The sequence below is a fragment of the Ostrinia nubilalis genome, chromosome Z (assembly GCF_963855985.1).
Source record: "Ostrinia nubilalis chromosome Z, ilOstNubi1.1, whole genome shotgun sequence".
In the NCBI taxonomy this organism is placed as follows: domain Eukaryota; kingdom Metazoa; phylum Arthropoda; class Insecta; order Lepidoptera; family Crambidae; genus Ostrinia; species Ostrinia nubilalis.
The window spans coordinates 9,815,370-9,830,767 of NC_087119.1; the positions used below are offsets into that span (position 1 = coordinate 9,815,370).

A 15,398-nucleotide genomic window follows, 5' to 3' on the forward strand; every position below is an offset into this window, starting at 1 on the left:
TTGTAGAATAAAAGCGCACAGTAAAAATATGTGTATTTTTTGTCTAAATAGAGATATCGATAAATAAAGCGGATTGAATTCCCTAGCCATGCATCATGAAATATCGCGTGCGGATCGAGAGACGATATTGCGCCAGCCTGAAATGTAGCACGCGTCATGTGTCCGATTTTCGGATGTTCGAAAATCTCCAAAGGACGGTTTCCAGAATTATCCCCAAATTCCGTTGTTTTGAGTTTGGGTCGCTCGATGTCAAACTCGTTATTCGTTTGGATAACAAAATCGATCGGAATCGATTCTCATAACTCTACTTAAGTCTTAAAATAATTGGCTTTTAATGTTCGTCAGAATTCCATAAATTATTAACCTATAGAAACCTTTTTCGAGTGTTACACGCATCATTTTCCCGGAGTAGGGATACCCGAGTCTGACTTTGACATGGGATATGAAAGAAGACATGTAATAATAGAAAACAAGTTAAACATACCGTAAAACGAAATAGCTTGACTGCGTCCTTAATGTTATATTTTTATTTTTATTAAAGGTTAATATGTATTTGATTCAACTCTCCCCAACGCATTTGCACAGCGTGGGGTGTGTAGGTCAAATCCTCCATTTGCCTGTGATAAATTAGAGGGTTGTGGATACTAAATGATCATTTTGATTCAAACGTTAAGTTTAAGCGTTTTTAAGTCATAAATCATATTACAAGACCATAGCTTCACTGTATTCGGGTAAACGCATCAACTACGAGTGATTTGTCAATGATTGTCCGTCGTCATTCAGCAACATAGGATATCACCAAGTTGTGTAATATTTCCGCAACAATCGTATTTTATATCGGGGGTTGTCAGACATACGTAGCGAGGCCACGTCACGCGTCGCCTCCGCCGAGTGGCGTTTTGACGTGACAATACGTCTGCGGGCTAGAACGTGATTTGGACTTAATGTCTGAATTACACGCAATCCGATTCCATTTAACGGATCCCGTGATGTTATGCGATTTGATTTTCGATGTTTGTACTTTTACCACGAATAAAAGATAACGCGAGCTTTATATTTTTATTTGATATCGCGTGGAATGGAAGACTCGGAAAAATCAATGGCCCTTTCCAATTTTTTGAGGTTAATACGGATATGGCATTCCTGGTATTTGCTTTGGGAATATTGTCACTTCCGTGGTATTGGGTCTATAATTGAATAAAGTAATAATTTTCGCCATTTTTTGCAAATCGCACAAGAATCGTTGTTCTTAAATCAAATAAGTACTAAATATAGGTTTGCGTTTTTGAAACACGCTTTCCCGTAGTCGATTTAATTTTGTTACTACGACGGAAAGCTACGAGTACTTAAAAGTGCTACGGGAACACGATAAGACGACGTAGTCCGTAGCGTCCATAGTAGACTTACTTCGTAGCATGTGAACGCAGTATACAAAAAAAAAACTTTTCATGCTTTACAATCTTACAGTGATATAAAAATTAAATAATCGTCTTTGTAAAAATTGTAATGAGAAAAGTGTGAATGTTCGTATGAACATTTGAATGTGCCTGTGAAATATGCAAATTGAAATACCACACTTCCTCTACATTACTCCATCAGTTATAGAAGCATGAAATTGTGACAAGGGTTCGTCTTTTGTAACAGGAATGCTAATTAAAATTAACAATAGCATAAGGCAACGAGATCAGTTAGTTTCAAAGGGCTTGTGAAGGAATTATTAATCGCTTGTAATTTGTTTCGCTATATAAATGTATGATGATGTTTGAATTATTAATCAATTCTGTGTGTAGCTAGATATTTATCATGCCTTGTTAAGAGGCATCACAAGGGTTTATAAGTGCTATTTTTGTCCAAAAATTTGAGTCAGTGTGAATTTTCTTACACTCTGCGACTTGCATTAAAAGCAAATGTGTAGGCCGATGTACCAGGGCTGTACTTTTGGGGTGCGCATCCTTCCTAATACCGCTTTAATAGGATTAGATTCGTTAACTTTAGTTGGTACCGTACCACAGGTAAGAATTTTATATTTTTATATTTTTTATTGCAATGTTTTTGTTGTATTGACCACATTTTAAAAATACTTGAGTCTACTAGAGTTAGGGCGTTTTATTAGACAAACGGATGGTTAGATACTTTTGATGAACATGAACTTTTGATGGCTGTATAAAGATAGAGCCATAATTAAAGTAAGAAAGAAAAGTGTTCGTGTTTGTCCGCTGGGTAACTTGCTTAATGTTGGAAACCATTAGCTCTATAATTTCAGTAGTATCAAAAAACAAGTACCTACATTACGGAGGATCCCAAAGAGAGTAGACATCATTTTATTCACATACCTCGCCAGTGTCGAGTATTTTAAATAATATTAAAATGTTACTAAAAGTGGCGACAGGTGTGCGCTACTAAAATGTCTGGTATTTTTGTATTCTGAACCAAATTGTAAAAACAACGAACTCTGACTTCAACGACCCTTGAGGGTTCGACATTCTTTGTCTCGTTTGTAGAGTTTGTAAAACATGGCCGCCAATTCCTTTTAATTATAATTTTAAATTAATTTAATACCTAAGTCATTTAGTTTAATATTGGTCAAGCTATGTCCTGTCTAGTCTAAGGCAGGCATGTGAAGAAAATCAAAAAATACGTGACCTACGATAAAAAGTAGCTTCACCTTTCACCTTCGGCCTGATCATCACTTACCATCAGATGAGATTCATGCCAAATTGTATGTGTGCTTAAGATAGCATTGTAAGGTTTCACAGGAACCTTCTTGCAGTGTTTTTATCTTAATAAATGTTTTTTAAATAATGTTAGAGAATAGAGAATGTTTGGTGCAGATCATAATGCATGTTGTGAAGTCATTTGTTTATTACCCATCAAAGTCATAGTGCGAGAGATTGTTTTCACACTTCACCCACTGAACGCTCATTATTTGAAGACACAATTTAACATTGTTCGCCTGACGTTCATTTGTTCCTGATAACCGCCAAAGCTTAAAGTGAATGGATCTTTAGGGCTCGGGGGGAATGGGGCAAACCGGCCCAATGGCATTCGGAATGAATAATTGCGACGCAGATTTGACGTGAGGTATTTTTATTGCCTACCGGTATGAGCAATATTCGAATTCTGTACTCGCGCCGCCAACTTTTCATATTAACATTGGGAACATTTGCATGTCGATTTATAAGGAAATAATGCGTTTGAAGTGAATTTTTTAGATAAATTAATTCGGTGACCGAAAATTTTTGGAACAAAGTACTCGGAGATCGATTCACGGCAACTGTTTGGGCGCAGTTGCCAGGTTACCGCCACCGCAGACATCAAAAGCAGCTCGCTCGAAGTCGATGGTTTCAATTAATTTTGATTGTTCAACATGCATCATAAATCATCTCAGAAATTAATTTGTCAATGGAATTTTCCGTATTTGCGAAGAGTAGTACCTTCACAATTTTCGTAACCAAACTTTTAATTTGATTACCAGGAAGAAGTACTAGCGAATGCGATCCCTTCGAAGTCGAAACATGAACAATACACAGATAAAATTAAACCCCTGAAATTGTTTAGCAACTTATTAAACTTCATCATAATACATACATATGGATGTGAAGCGAGGACTTATACCTACATACATCGTACATGTGGGCGGCGGCGACTCGACGACACGCAGAAAATTACTGAGTACACCGAACGTAGGAAATTGAACATATTTCAATAACATTATTTTGAAAGATCGGAAGTATGATTAAAATGACAAAGGTTCGACAGGGACTCCTATTCGGGAAGAGGTATCCAAACAAATTTAGACTCTAATGTTGTCGGATTTAACCACTTTCTCCATAAATTCCCGCGGACGAACGCGTTTACAAGTTTATTAACATATCTCTCTCGCTCGCACCCGCGGGTATGGCTCGGCATAAACTTGGTTTACGTCTTTTAATGTTTCCTTTACTGCAATAGGTTTAAACTTCTACATAATTTAGATCTCAACGTTTACTCATTTTGGTGTAATTATTGTTCTATTGTAAAACAAAGCTTATTCAGGAGACACTAAAATACCCTCGTAAAATGCCTACGGAATATTCGTAAGCGCCATTAATAATAAACCTCATAATTAACTACGAGCTGTCAACCTTTTGTTTACTAAACGGTGCCACTCTCACAATTATGTATTAGTTTCACTAAGTGCTTACGGCGTCTGTTGTTAATATTTCGGCGCAAGTTGCTTTAAATTATTCAGACAATAGACGCGTGTGTGAGTGGCGCGCGCGTGTGTTTAGTTTTATTGTGAGCCGAGTTTATCTTGTATCGACATCAAGTTCGGGCCAACGAGCCGTGAATCCCTTTCAGTTTGATATTTCTTTTCACAAAACAGCCATTTACACATTCATAGCTCAGGCTAGTCCCACTCCCATCGAATTACTACGGAAAACGAAACGCGATTTCAATTTTCCCTACATTTATCATAAGGGGGCCGCGAGGAGAGGGGGGACAATTTGAACCACTTGACGCGGATTTGACGCAAAGTGCTTTCACATTGCCGGCTAAGCTAGTGGCTTTCTGAATCACCCGTCATTTGCCTTTGATGAGCCCAAATTCACATTGAAGATGTTTGGAGTATCTGATTGTTCGCTTGTCTTATTTCTCGCTTCTATTTTTCTTTTTAAGAGGAAATCGCGATGGTTTACTGTATTTTGTCATGGTTTATGACGACAAGTCTTGGAGAGAAAAGACTGTGCTAATTTCGAAGTTATAACGGCAACTTATTGTTAAAACTATTTCTTACCGTGAAATTTAAAACAAATGTTGGCCGACGCAAGTTAACGGCGTTAAAATAAAGTTTTATGATCGAACTTCCTGCGCGGAACAATAAGTGAACAATGTATAACTTCAGCGATGTTGGTAGTGCACCGGCTCCGCCATAACGTACCAAGGCTTAGTTTATTGGTAAATATCCTGTCTGATTCAAAGTTCCGACACCCCTTAGTTTACGCTGAATTTATGATCGTTAACCGTAAGATTATCGGGCCCTTTTGACTACCGAGCATTCCCTGAAATATTAACATACTTAACACATTATTATGTGGAAATTCATGGCTTAACATTATTACGCATTCCGTTAATTAACTTGCTCGTGGATTTCATTAGTAACATTCTAACCTTGGAATTATTGTTTTGATACATTCACCTAAGTCAGTATTAAGCACTAAGTTGAAAACGTTTAAATAGCATTTCCAGATTGATTGCACCAAATAAAACTTTTCCCCGTACACGTTCCGTTTTCTTGCGAATCCCTTTGTACGCGATTGTTTTAATACAGAACCTTTATGAAATTCAAATGAGCCCTCCAGAGTGAGGGTCCTTGGGCCGTTCCGTTTATATTTATTTATTTCCCAAACAAGAATTGCAATGGTAACTTGTGATTTATGGGCAAGTGCGAGCGCGAGTCGTTTGTATTGTAATATTTGCGCGTACTGCCGACGAACTTGCCAGTTTGGCCGCATATACTCCACAGAAGGCTAAATGTTTTGTGTGTTCGCGACAGTGAGCAGTTTAGGCTTAGTTGCACCACCTAACTTTAACAGTAACTATGACGATAACTGGTGCATTTTGTATGGAGTTTGACAGATTTTGACGTTTTTCTAAGTTAAAGTAAGATGGTGCAACCCAGCCTTAGTTTGCTAGTCTTAATTACCGATCGTTACTTTCTAGTTCAGATTCCGAGATCTAATGAATCATGTGAGAGCTGTGATTGCTTGCAGCTACATAATACAGGTTGGTGGAGTCCATTAAATTGATTATTTCGTTCGATCTCTTCGCTCAAATTAAGTTAATTACAAAGCGGAATTCGAAACGAGCAGGAAAACAAGCGTCGAATAAGTTTTTCTTTTGATCTCGAATGGATGAATGGGTTCATTCCCCGCATTGGTGGGCATAGTCTTGTTTGGGAGCTCTACTTACAAATTTGAAACCACTCTTTGATCAATACGACACAGGTAATAAATAGGCGCTGCCTAATGGCTGAACGGCAAAACCTTTATTTTCGGTCTTACATATTTTACTGATAATGGCTTACATAATTGCAGTTGTAATAGAGTGATTTTTCTATAAAAATATAAAGTCTGATACTCGGCAGGTGTACTGGTGATTTTAATCTTAAACAAGGTTGGTTAGGTACCTATCTTATATCCCATATGCAGCAAAATCTCTTGATTCCCAGGCAGAAAGTGGTTACAAAACTAGGTTTTGTTAGGTCATTGTAAGCTAAAGTCCACCTGGCTTTCCGATAAATAAATTCCTTGCTTCAGATAGCTTTAAGCCGCTCGCTTTAGTCCGCCCAAGCCGTACAGTGTGCGGTGGCTCGCAGAGTGCCGCACTACCGAAGAACTAACCGTGTATCTTATTACAAGGTAGTTTAATGGCACAAATGAAAATTATTTATGAGACATTAAGTCGTCAAATAAACAAGCTCAATATTAAAATCTGTTAAATATTCCAACGGGCCGAGAGGCGGGCGGATGGAAGCACGCCGGTGGGGTCAAAAGGGGGGAGGGGGATACCTTTACGGGTAGAGCACTTGCGCGGTTCGGCAGTAATTTTTAATAAAATTAAATTACACTACTCTGGAGTACTCCGCGGGAGAACTTAGCATTGTTGTGTAACAAGTCAAGTATGTTATGCTGCAGATACCCGAAACTTCACCGGACCGCAATTATAGGTGGAAACTTGGTTTGGCTTTTAGCTCCAACTGTATCTGACTAATCTTTAGATGTAGGTAGGATGCGCTGACTGACTGTAGGTACACCTATACATTTTTTATAAGATGATATTATTTGGAAAATTTGAATCGCTTTAAATTGCGGTTTTGGCTTGTGGTTTGTATCATGTATCTCTGTATTGACTATACATAATTGGTTTAATGAAAAATGTATTAACTTTCAAGCACCATTTGTGTATTGTATCAAATTATATTCAAATCATATTAAAGACTTTCAGTTTAAATCTTCCAATTCTGATTCACATCATTTCTCATTTCTCGAATCAATTTACTATTTCAATTACCTACCTGAGATGTTTTCTCATTTTATTGCTATTACAAACAATTGAATAACTACTCAACTTAATCAAATGGGCAACAGCCAACAAAAAACGGTCGACTTACAAAACAATTTGAGCCTCACCGATAGAATACCCGATAGCAAAAGGGTCTACTTCCTATAAGTCAGTTTCACAGCCCAATAAAATGACATCCATGAAACTTCTAATAGTACTTTGAAAACAGAACTCGCTTTAACCATAACCGAACTTGTTTTCTATCCCTTTCAAATGTTGGGCTCTGTGTGCGTCGGTCTCGCTCACGCGTGGATACCTCCGCGGGTCGGTTGAGGTCCTTTGCAAATTGAAATCGCAAGGGTACTCGGCCGTAGTCCGTCGATAAACATTGAGCAAAGCGAGACGTATCATTGTTCTCTGTATATTTTAATTATTAGACTTGGCTCGAGCCCCGACCCTTTGCCTGGGAAGGGCCTGTAATGGGGAAGATCTTTCGTTCGTTTTGTTCAAGGAAATCGCCTACTCGTTCCCTCCTACCTTTGTTTTCTTGCGTTGAACATGTATTATAATAGGAAGCTTCCTTGTTTGTTAATTAAGAAAATTAGACGTGTTGTGAAATATGTAATTAGCGGACTTTGTGCACTTGTTGTTTTACCTTTGGTTCTCCTGATCTCCTGAAGGAAGATTCTGTAATGTTGACGTAATAATCTTGCTTATTATCGCAGACAAATGTAGGCCCGAAGTGAGATATCAGAGTAATTTATTCTTTAATTAATGGCAGCTAGACCGGCGAGACGGCTTCAAAGTAATAACGGTTCATCAACGAGGGCAATACTTGAAGAGATCAAAGGTTGATTCGTTGCAATAAATTAATGTAAAGTTTAGCCATCAGTGGCGCGGATAAAACGCGCATAAGTAAATTAGTGTTTATAGAGGGAGCAGCTGAGCTCAATTTGCAAGAGATTCACTTTGTCGCTCCGGAGGTGTTTACAAACGTTTCGAGCTCAGTGTAAATAAAAACACGATCAGGTAATTAGTTTGGCGACCAATCGATGTGCGATTAAGTTAGCATTGGGTCAAGTCCGACTGCACGAGGGAATTCAATTAAGGTATACGGCTACTAGTTCGTGATAGTACGTAAGTTCGTAAGTTTTTTTTCTAGCTCAAATAATAAGCAATTGGAATATTATTTATAAAAATTCTTTATTACTACAAAAACTCTATTATTTAAGCTATCTAAAAAACCAAGTACCAACATTGTAGCGCCAAAAATGAGAGCAATACGAAGCTTCAAACTCTCAGAGAGCCAAAAACAGCCGTGCGGCTTGCAAAGGTTGTTCTCACCGTAAGGTTAGCGCTCCAACTTCTTAAGCTTATAAAAAGGCGAAGGAACGTCCATTTAAATAAAACTTGTAATAGTGGTTTCATGTGTTCGTTGACAATGGATTTGGCTTAGAAAAAAGTTATATGAAAACGTAGAATTCCTTTAAAATTGCGATTAATTGACTCACGAAATAGCGTACATATTATTTTTCGGGTGTCCCCTATTTCGTGACACTACCGATTCAAGGATATTATGGATAACATTTTGATGCTTGGTTTTTAAATGATTATTTATGATAATTGAAATGTAAGTTATGAAACAAATAATGCATTTATTTAAGTTTCTCATGACCTAAATTCGGTATATGTTTCGTTCACTAGAATTTATATGACACCAGTTTGAAGTTCACATATATGACCAATTTTAAGATAAATTAGCATAAGTAGTACCAGCATAATTTTGGGTTTATTTCGATTTGTTTTATTTATCTTTGTTTATTTGTATTTTATATGGGATAGATAATAGTTAATTGACACATTTTGACAATAATCCATGAATTTTACTTGGGGAATTTGGAATAATCAGTATCACGAAACAAGGAACCGTATTATTGTTACTTTTTTCCAAGTTCGTGACATATAAATGTATGGTGTGAGGTACTTTTATGACACATACCATTAAAGAAATCGACATATTTTTTAGTTTTTAATACTTACCTACCTAAGAAATTAATTAATTACTTACTTTTTATTATGAGTCATTGGCGTATCTGGGGTTATTTTCAGGGGGGGGGGGGGCTACCGTCACTTGAAACAGCTCCAGGGGTGGGATTATGGGGAGAAAGGGGGGGGGGGGGGTTACAAATAACAAATCAAAATTTTATGGCTACGAATTAAGTCAACTATTATACTAGACACAATATTTCTTATGTAATATTAATTATGTAGGTAAGTAATATCGTCAATTTCACATAATTATTTTATTCTAAATTTTTATTATCGTTTTTAAATTTATTAAACCCTTAATCATTATTAAAATATCCTAACTGGATGCATAAAACCTTATCCCGAAATAGGGGACATGAGTTCACGAACTTAGAAACAGAGCAAAATTTTGTCACGAAACAGGATCCAAACAAGAGGTCCGCAGAACAATTAATATAAAAAAAAGTTCAAACTATATAACTATAAATTATGTATTAACTTACTGTCAAAAGACCAAAGTTTAGCATACAAAAGCTTTCATACTGATATCATGCTTGGTTATTTTTAAATAAAATGTTAAAGTCGTAAGAGCCTTAATATACCGAAGTAGGGGGCACTTACCTTAATCGAAGCGGATTTGAGTGGTCTGATCTATTCGGTTCTTAATTTCTAACAATTCATAACGAGGCCAGGGAATAATCTTGTTCAACGTTTATTCTTGTTGCATTATTTCATTTTTAATAGGTTTAATAATCTGCAATAGAAGCTTTTTCTCCAGTTTCTTTTGCAGATTTATTAATAGGATTTATTTAAGAGAATAATTGCAATAAAAATGGTTCTTGAGGTATTTTTCTAAAATGTAAAATTCAGATTACTTACGGTCCCAGTTGCAACTTAGTTGCACTTCTTAGGTACTATACCACTACTGTTGGGATAATAACAGTAAATAAAGTTACAGCAGACTGAGGCATTGTCTAGATACGTGAGCGGGACGTAGAGTTCGACATTACTATTATACATATGTAGGTAACTACTCTATTTTGTCGCTCTACTTCATCTGTTTGGCCGATTTAAAAAAATGGAACTTTCAATAAATAAAATCTATTGCAAATGGATGCGTTACTTTCGTATTTTGTAACTATTGTTACATGAAGCATGTCGAATCATTTCTGTCATGTACAACGACGAATCGTTAAGTAACACCAAACATACCTACCCTAGCTAGTGCATCTTTTACATATTATAGACAAGGGACAACTTTACGTGTATACTTAAGCCTTGATCACACGTACCGAGTAAACCAGTGGGTAGACACTTCTCATACAAAAACTAGTCTCTATATGTAGCAATTGATATACAACCTTACCCCTTAAGCAATAAAGTGCATTTTGGATTGATTTCAATATAGCAGGGGAACCCGCGGATCAATACCACCATACTAAAAATAATTGTTAGTGTCCTTAATGTTGGTAGTATTGTTAGTTTGACAAATGAAAAAAAAATTCTGTCAATTGAGTTTGAGTTTTTAACCGGCGAATTGATTCGTGTGAAGTTATTTTCTCAGATTTGGTGCAATATTACTGTAAATAAACTTTTCTGTCGTTTACGTTGAGTTGATTAAGTTCCTCCGTATCGGGCGTGATAAAGTTTGCTGTTCAGTGTTTTGTTTTTTGTGAGATAGAGACTCTTTTAAATAAGCTGTGTTTCAACTTCTACAGAAGTTTAAACTCTTATTTACTTTTCTGTTTAATGGGTATGTTATCTACTTACTTGAAATATTAGATCTATTACAAATCTATTTTTCATTAAAAACAACCCTATGTGATGAAAATGTAAATGTACTTTCAAAACTGGTAAATGCATGAACCAGGGCATTGACACTGGTTGGAGAGAAATTATAGGCTTTGTTTAATTAATACCTATTTCATTTTAGGCTTCTACTGATAATGGAGAGTAGAAACAACAAGAAGTGCGTTATTTGTAATAAGAGGCGAAGTCGTGGTGGATCACCCTTACTTTTGAGTAGGTTTCCTCTGGATTCTGACCGGTAAGTTTCTAATAACACTCATTTATTACAAGATAATTTTAATGATTGTGTAAACTTAAAGGCTGGGATTAATATTTTTAATCATACAGTAAATAACAATAACCAATTTTTAATTTCAGTATTTTGTTTCGTACTCTGAAAATGAATTGCATAACAATACTAAAAGAAATTAGTTGATGAATAAATTTCAGTTTGTTATTATTTTTCTTTTCTAATAGGTATTTCTTATTTCAGTTGTCGAATGTGGGTTAAAAATGCTGGCATAGAAGACTTAGCATATGTACCTATTGAAAAGTTACACCAACTTAAGTTTGTTTGTGGTGGGCACTTCACTCCTGAATCCTTCAATGCCAAAGGAACTCGGCTGAAGAACTCAGCTATTCCAACACTGGAATTGAGCAATCCCATCTTGCCAGATGAAGTTTTGACAGAGTTTCCTCTTCATGTAAAAGACTCCAATAAAGAAAACCTCAAGACAGGTATGATGATGACTTCAATTTTTTTTTTTAAATGTAATTTACTATCTATCAATTTTTCTGAATTATTTAGATGTCTTAATTAATTTTCTTTGGTTTCCAAAACAAACCAACCGAATGCAATTTAACAAGGTTCTTTCTTTGTAAACACAAACATGTGTTGTATGCTTATCAATAAATAATATAAATTTCAATTATTAATTATATCTATACTTTGTTACAGTTCTTAATGATCATTCATATTGCATTCCAAAGAAGTCAAATCCAGTTGAACGAGGTATGTTTATCTAAAATTATACTAATAATATAAAAAGGAAATATTTAATTGTTTGTTTGTATTTGATCGGCTCCGTAACTCGAAGCCAAGATAGCCTAAAGTGCGGGTTAGAACCCCACAGCTTGAATATTGTAGTAAACCCACTCGTAACACAATTTAGCTTAGAATGAGGTGTTGAGTTAGAGGGACTTTAGTAATTTGTGTAATACAAATTCTTCAAAAAAACTACCGGACCAATTTGAAAAATTTTAGGCAATCTACATTAATTAGCCAGGTCAGCTAGTTTAATAATATTTTTAAGCTAGTAATTTTTAATGTGAGCAAGACATGTACTAGACTGATTGTACCCTAAAGTTGGGTAAGAACATGACATTTTATTACCCAATTCACATTTCATTTTCTGCTTTCAGTTCCCCTTACAACTACAACCAAACAACTAAATTCAACATGTTTGGGAGCTATGGATATACCAGATTCTGGTATTTCTGCGAAAACAACTTTTGAACCTCTTCCTTCTACTTCCAATGCACCAGAACATATGACCTATAAACCAATTACTCATGGTAAGTGTACAAACTAATTATTTACCTTCTAAAATATGCCTTCCCTCAAACTAAAGAATGCCACCCTGGATGCGTTCTGCAGTCTGCAGTCAGGTCAAAATCCCAACTAATATTATAAATGCGAAAGTAACTCTGTCTGTCTGTCTGTCTGTTACGCTTTCCCGCTTAAACCTCGCAACCGATTTTGATGAAATTTGGCATAGAGATAGTTTGAGTCCCGGGAAAGAACATAGGATAGTTTTTATCCCGGTTTTTGAAACAGGGACGCGCGCGATAAAGTTTTTCTGTGACAGACAAAATTCCACGCGGGCGAAGCCGCGGGCGGAAAGCTAGTGAACTTATATGTACAACATTCTAGGTCTCTGTACATTTTATATTAATGCGATTTGACCGTGCGGATACGAACAAAGAACGCAAAGCACACGTGACTGATTGCCTTATCACGACCACTTACAGATTGTCTTGACATACCCGCAGACCGCATCCAGAATGCAGAACATTAAAACCTCTAAATGCCTTTAATTTAATATTATGTCATTGTTATTGAAGGTGGGCCCACGCTTCATATTTTATGAGAAGAGCTATCATTATCCTGTCTTTGCATTTTTTTAAAACATGATAATGATTGATTGATTTGGAAATAATATGTTTCATAAAACAACTAAATAAATTTTAAACTAATTAGCATATTTATAATATTTCAGATGATAAAAACATTTGCCATCAAGATGCACAGGCAGAAATATTAGTCCACAGTTATAAAAGACCTAAGAAAAACATTGAAATGAAAGGTAAGATAAAACATACCTAATTTAAAAAACTAAGTAAAATTGCTGATTAATTAACCAATATTCAATTCAATTTGCTTTAATGTTGTTTTTTTTACTAATGGAAATGTTTTTATTACAGACACTTCATCAACATTTACAATTAAAGAGAAGAGGCTTTGGCGACAGTTACAAAATGCAAAAAAAAACAATAAGGAATATAGCGAAGTCAAGAGTGAATTTAGACAAGTTAGATTCGGAAGTGCTGACATCGTTAGTAAAGGATGTAGTGCAGAATAACAAAAAAAAGTCACAAGGAAAAAGGTGGACTTTAGCCAACAAAATATATGCTTTGGCTATATTTAAACGGTCCCCTAAAGCATACCGCTATATGCAAAAGCTGTTTACGCTACCAAGCACTAAAACACTCCAAAGGATTTTAAAAAATATACCAATGGAGCCTGGTATAAATAAAAATATAATTGATATGTTAGAGGCAAAAGCATCAAGTATGCCAAAGGAAAATAAATATTGCTCGTTAATATTTGACGAGATGGCGTTAAAGAAACGGATAATTTATAACGAAATTGCTGATAAAGTGGATGGCTACGTGGATTATGGAGAGGGCGAGAACATGGGACGAGAAAATAAAATTGCAGACCATGCGTTAGTGTTTATGATACAGGGTGCTAAACATAAATACAAGCAATATATTGCGCACTATTTTGTGGAAGGCACAATATCAACAGCAAAACTGGCAAAAATTATATCGGACATCATCAAAAAATTAAAAGAAATCGGATTTGTGGTTCTAACAACAGTTTGTGATCAGGGATCTACAAATATAGGAGCTCTTAACATGTTAAAAAGAAACTGTGGACAAGGCATAGATAGCAACTTTTTCTCTGTAAATAATGACAAAATATTTATAATCTATGACATCCCTCACTTGTTCAAATCATTACGAAACAATTTCTTTAAAAGTGGAAATATGTCTTTCGATGGAAAAATTGCACAATGGAGGCATTTGGTAGTTGCAGAAGAACACAACAGAAATTTTTTAAATTTTAAAAAACTGAATAGTACCATTGTAAATCCAACATTCAAAACTAAGATGAGGGTGAAGTATGCTGCGCATGCTCTGAGTAATACCGTGGCAGCTATTTTAAAAATGATGGCATGGAAAGAAGTTTCTGATTGCAATGATACAGCATTTGTGATTGAACAGTTAGATAAACTATTTGATTGTACAAATGGTCCATCATCTTTAAATGACGTAAAGAAAGGGATCCGGGAAAATGTTTCCACATCAAGTAATCACATTGAGTCTTGGACCTTTTATACTGATAAGTTAAAAAATTATAATAAAAAAAAACTTTTTTAAAAACAAGCTTTATCCTGAAATGCAGTTGTACTAAAACGAAAAAAATAATTGTATGCTTGGTTCAAAGAATTTCGAAAGCTTGTATCGCGCATGGAATTTATTCCTCTTTTTTTCTGTTTGCGCTACAAGCTTTCGAAATTCTTTGAACCAAGCATACAATTATTTTTTTCGTTTTAGTACAACTGCATTTCAGGATAAAGCTTGTTTTTAAAAAAGTTTTTTTTTATTATAATTTTATTTTAGACTTTTTAGTTGTACCTCAATCTCTGGGTCATTATTTAGCACCAAACTGCTCGAAAAGACAAATCCAACGAACCCAAACTCGATGCGATTCCGTCGTTTCGTTTAGGAGTTCCTATGGCCACCTCCTGACTCCATCATCAGGACCCTGGCACTAAACTGCTCGAAAAGACAAATCCAACGAACTCAAACTCGATGCGATTCCGCCGTTTCGTTTAGGAGTTCCTATGGCCACCTCCTGACTCCATCATCAGGACCCTGGACATCATCTAGCACTAAACTGCTCGAAAAGAAAAATCCAACGAACCCAAACTCGATGAGTTTCTGCCGTTTCGTTTAGGAGTTCCTATGGCCACCTCCCTAATCCATCATAAGGACCCTGGACATCATCTAGCACTAAACTGCTCGAAAAGACAAATCCAACGAACCCAAACTCGATGCGATTCCGCCGTTTCGTTTAGGAGTTCCTATGGCCACGTCCTGACTCCATCATCAGGACCCTGGACATCATCTAGCACTAAACTGCTCGAAAAGAAAAATCCAACGAACCCAAACTCGATGAGTTTCTGCCG

The 15,398-nt window shown here is 36.0% G+C and overlaps 1 protein-coding gene across 1 annotated transcript; it reads left to right on the plus strand.

Annotated features, from left to right (window-relative positions):
- The first annotated feature begins 10,386 nt into the window (after positions 1–10,386).
- LOC135087240 (THAP domain-containing protein 5-like) lies at positions 10,387–14,561 on the plus strand. Its single transcript, XM_063982082.1, has 7 exons — positions 10,387–10,825; positions 11,006–11,119; positions 11,354–11,598; positions 11,819–11,872; positions 12,283–12,435; positions 13,140–13,226; positions 13,345–14,561. The coding sequence occupies exons 2-7, from the start codon at positions 11,019–11,021 to the stop codon at positions 13,500–13,502; spliced, it is 798 nt and encodes a 265-aa protein (XP_063838152.1). The 5' UTR covers positions 10,387–10,825; positions 11,006–11,018; the 3' UTR covers positions 13,503–14,561.
- Positions 14,562–15,398: the final 837 nt, after the last annotated feature.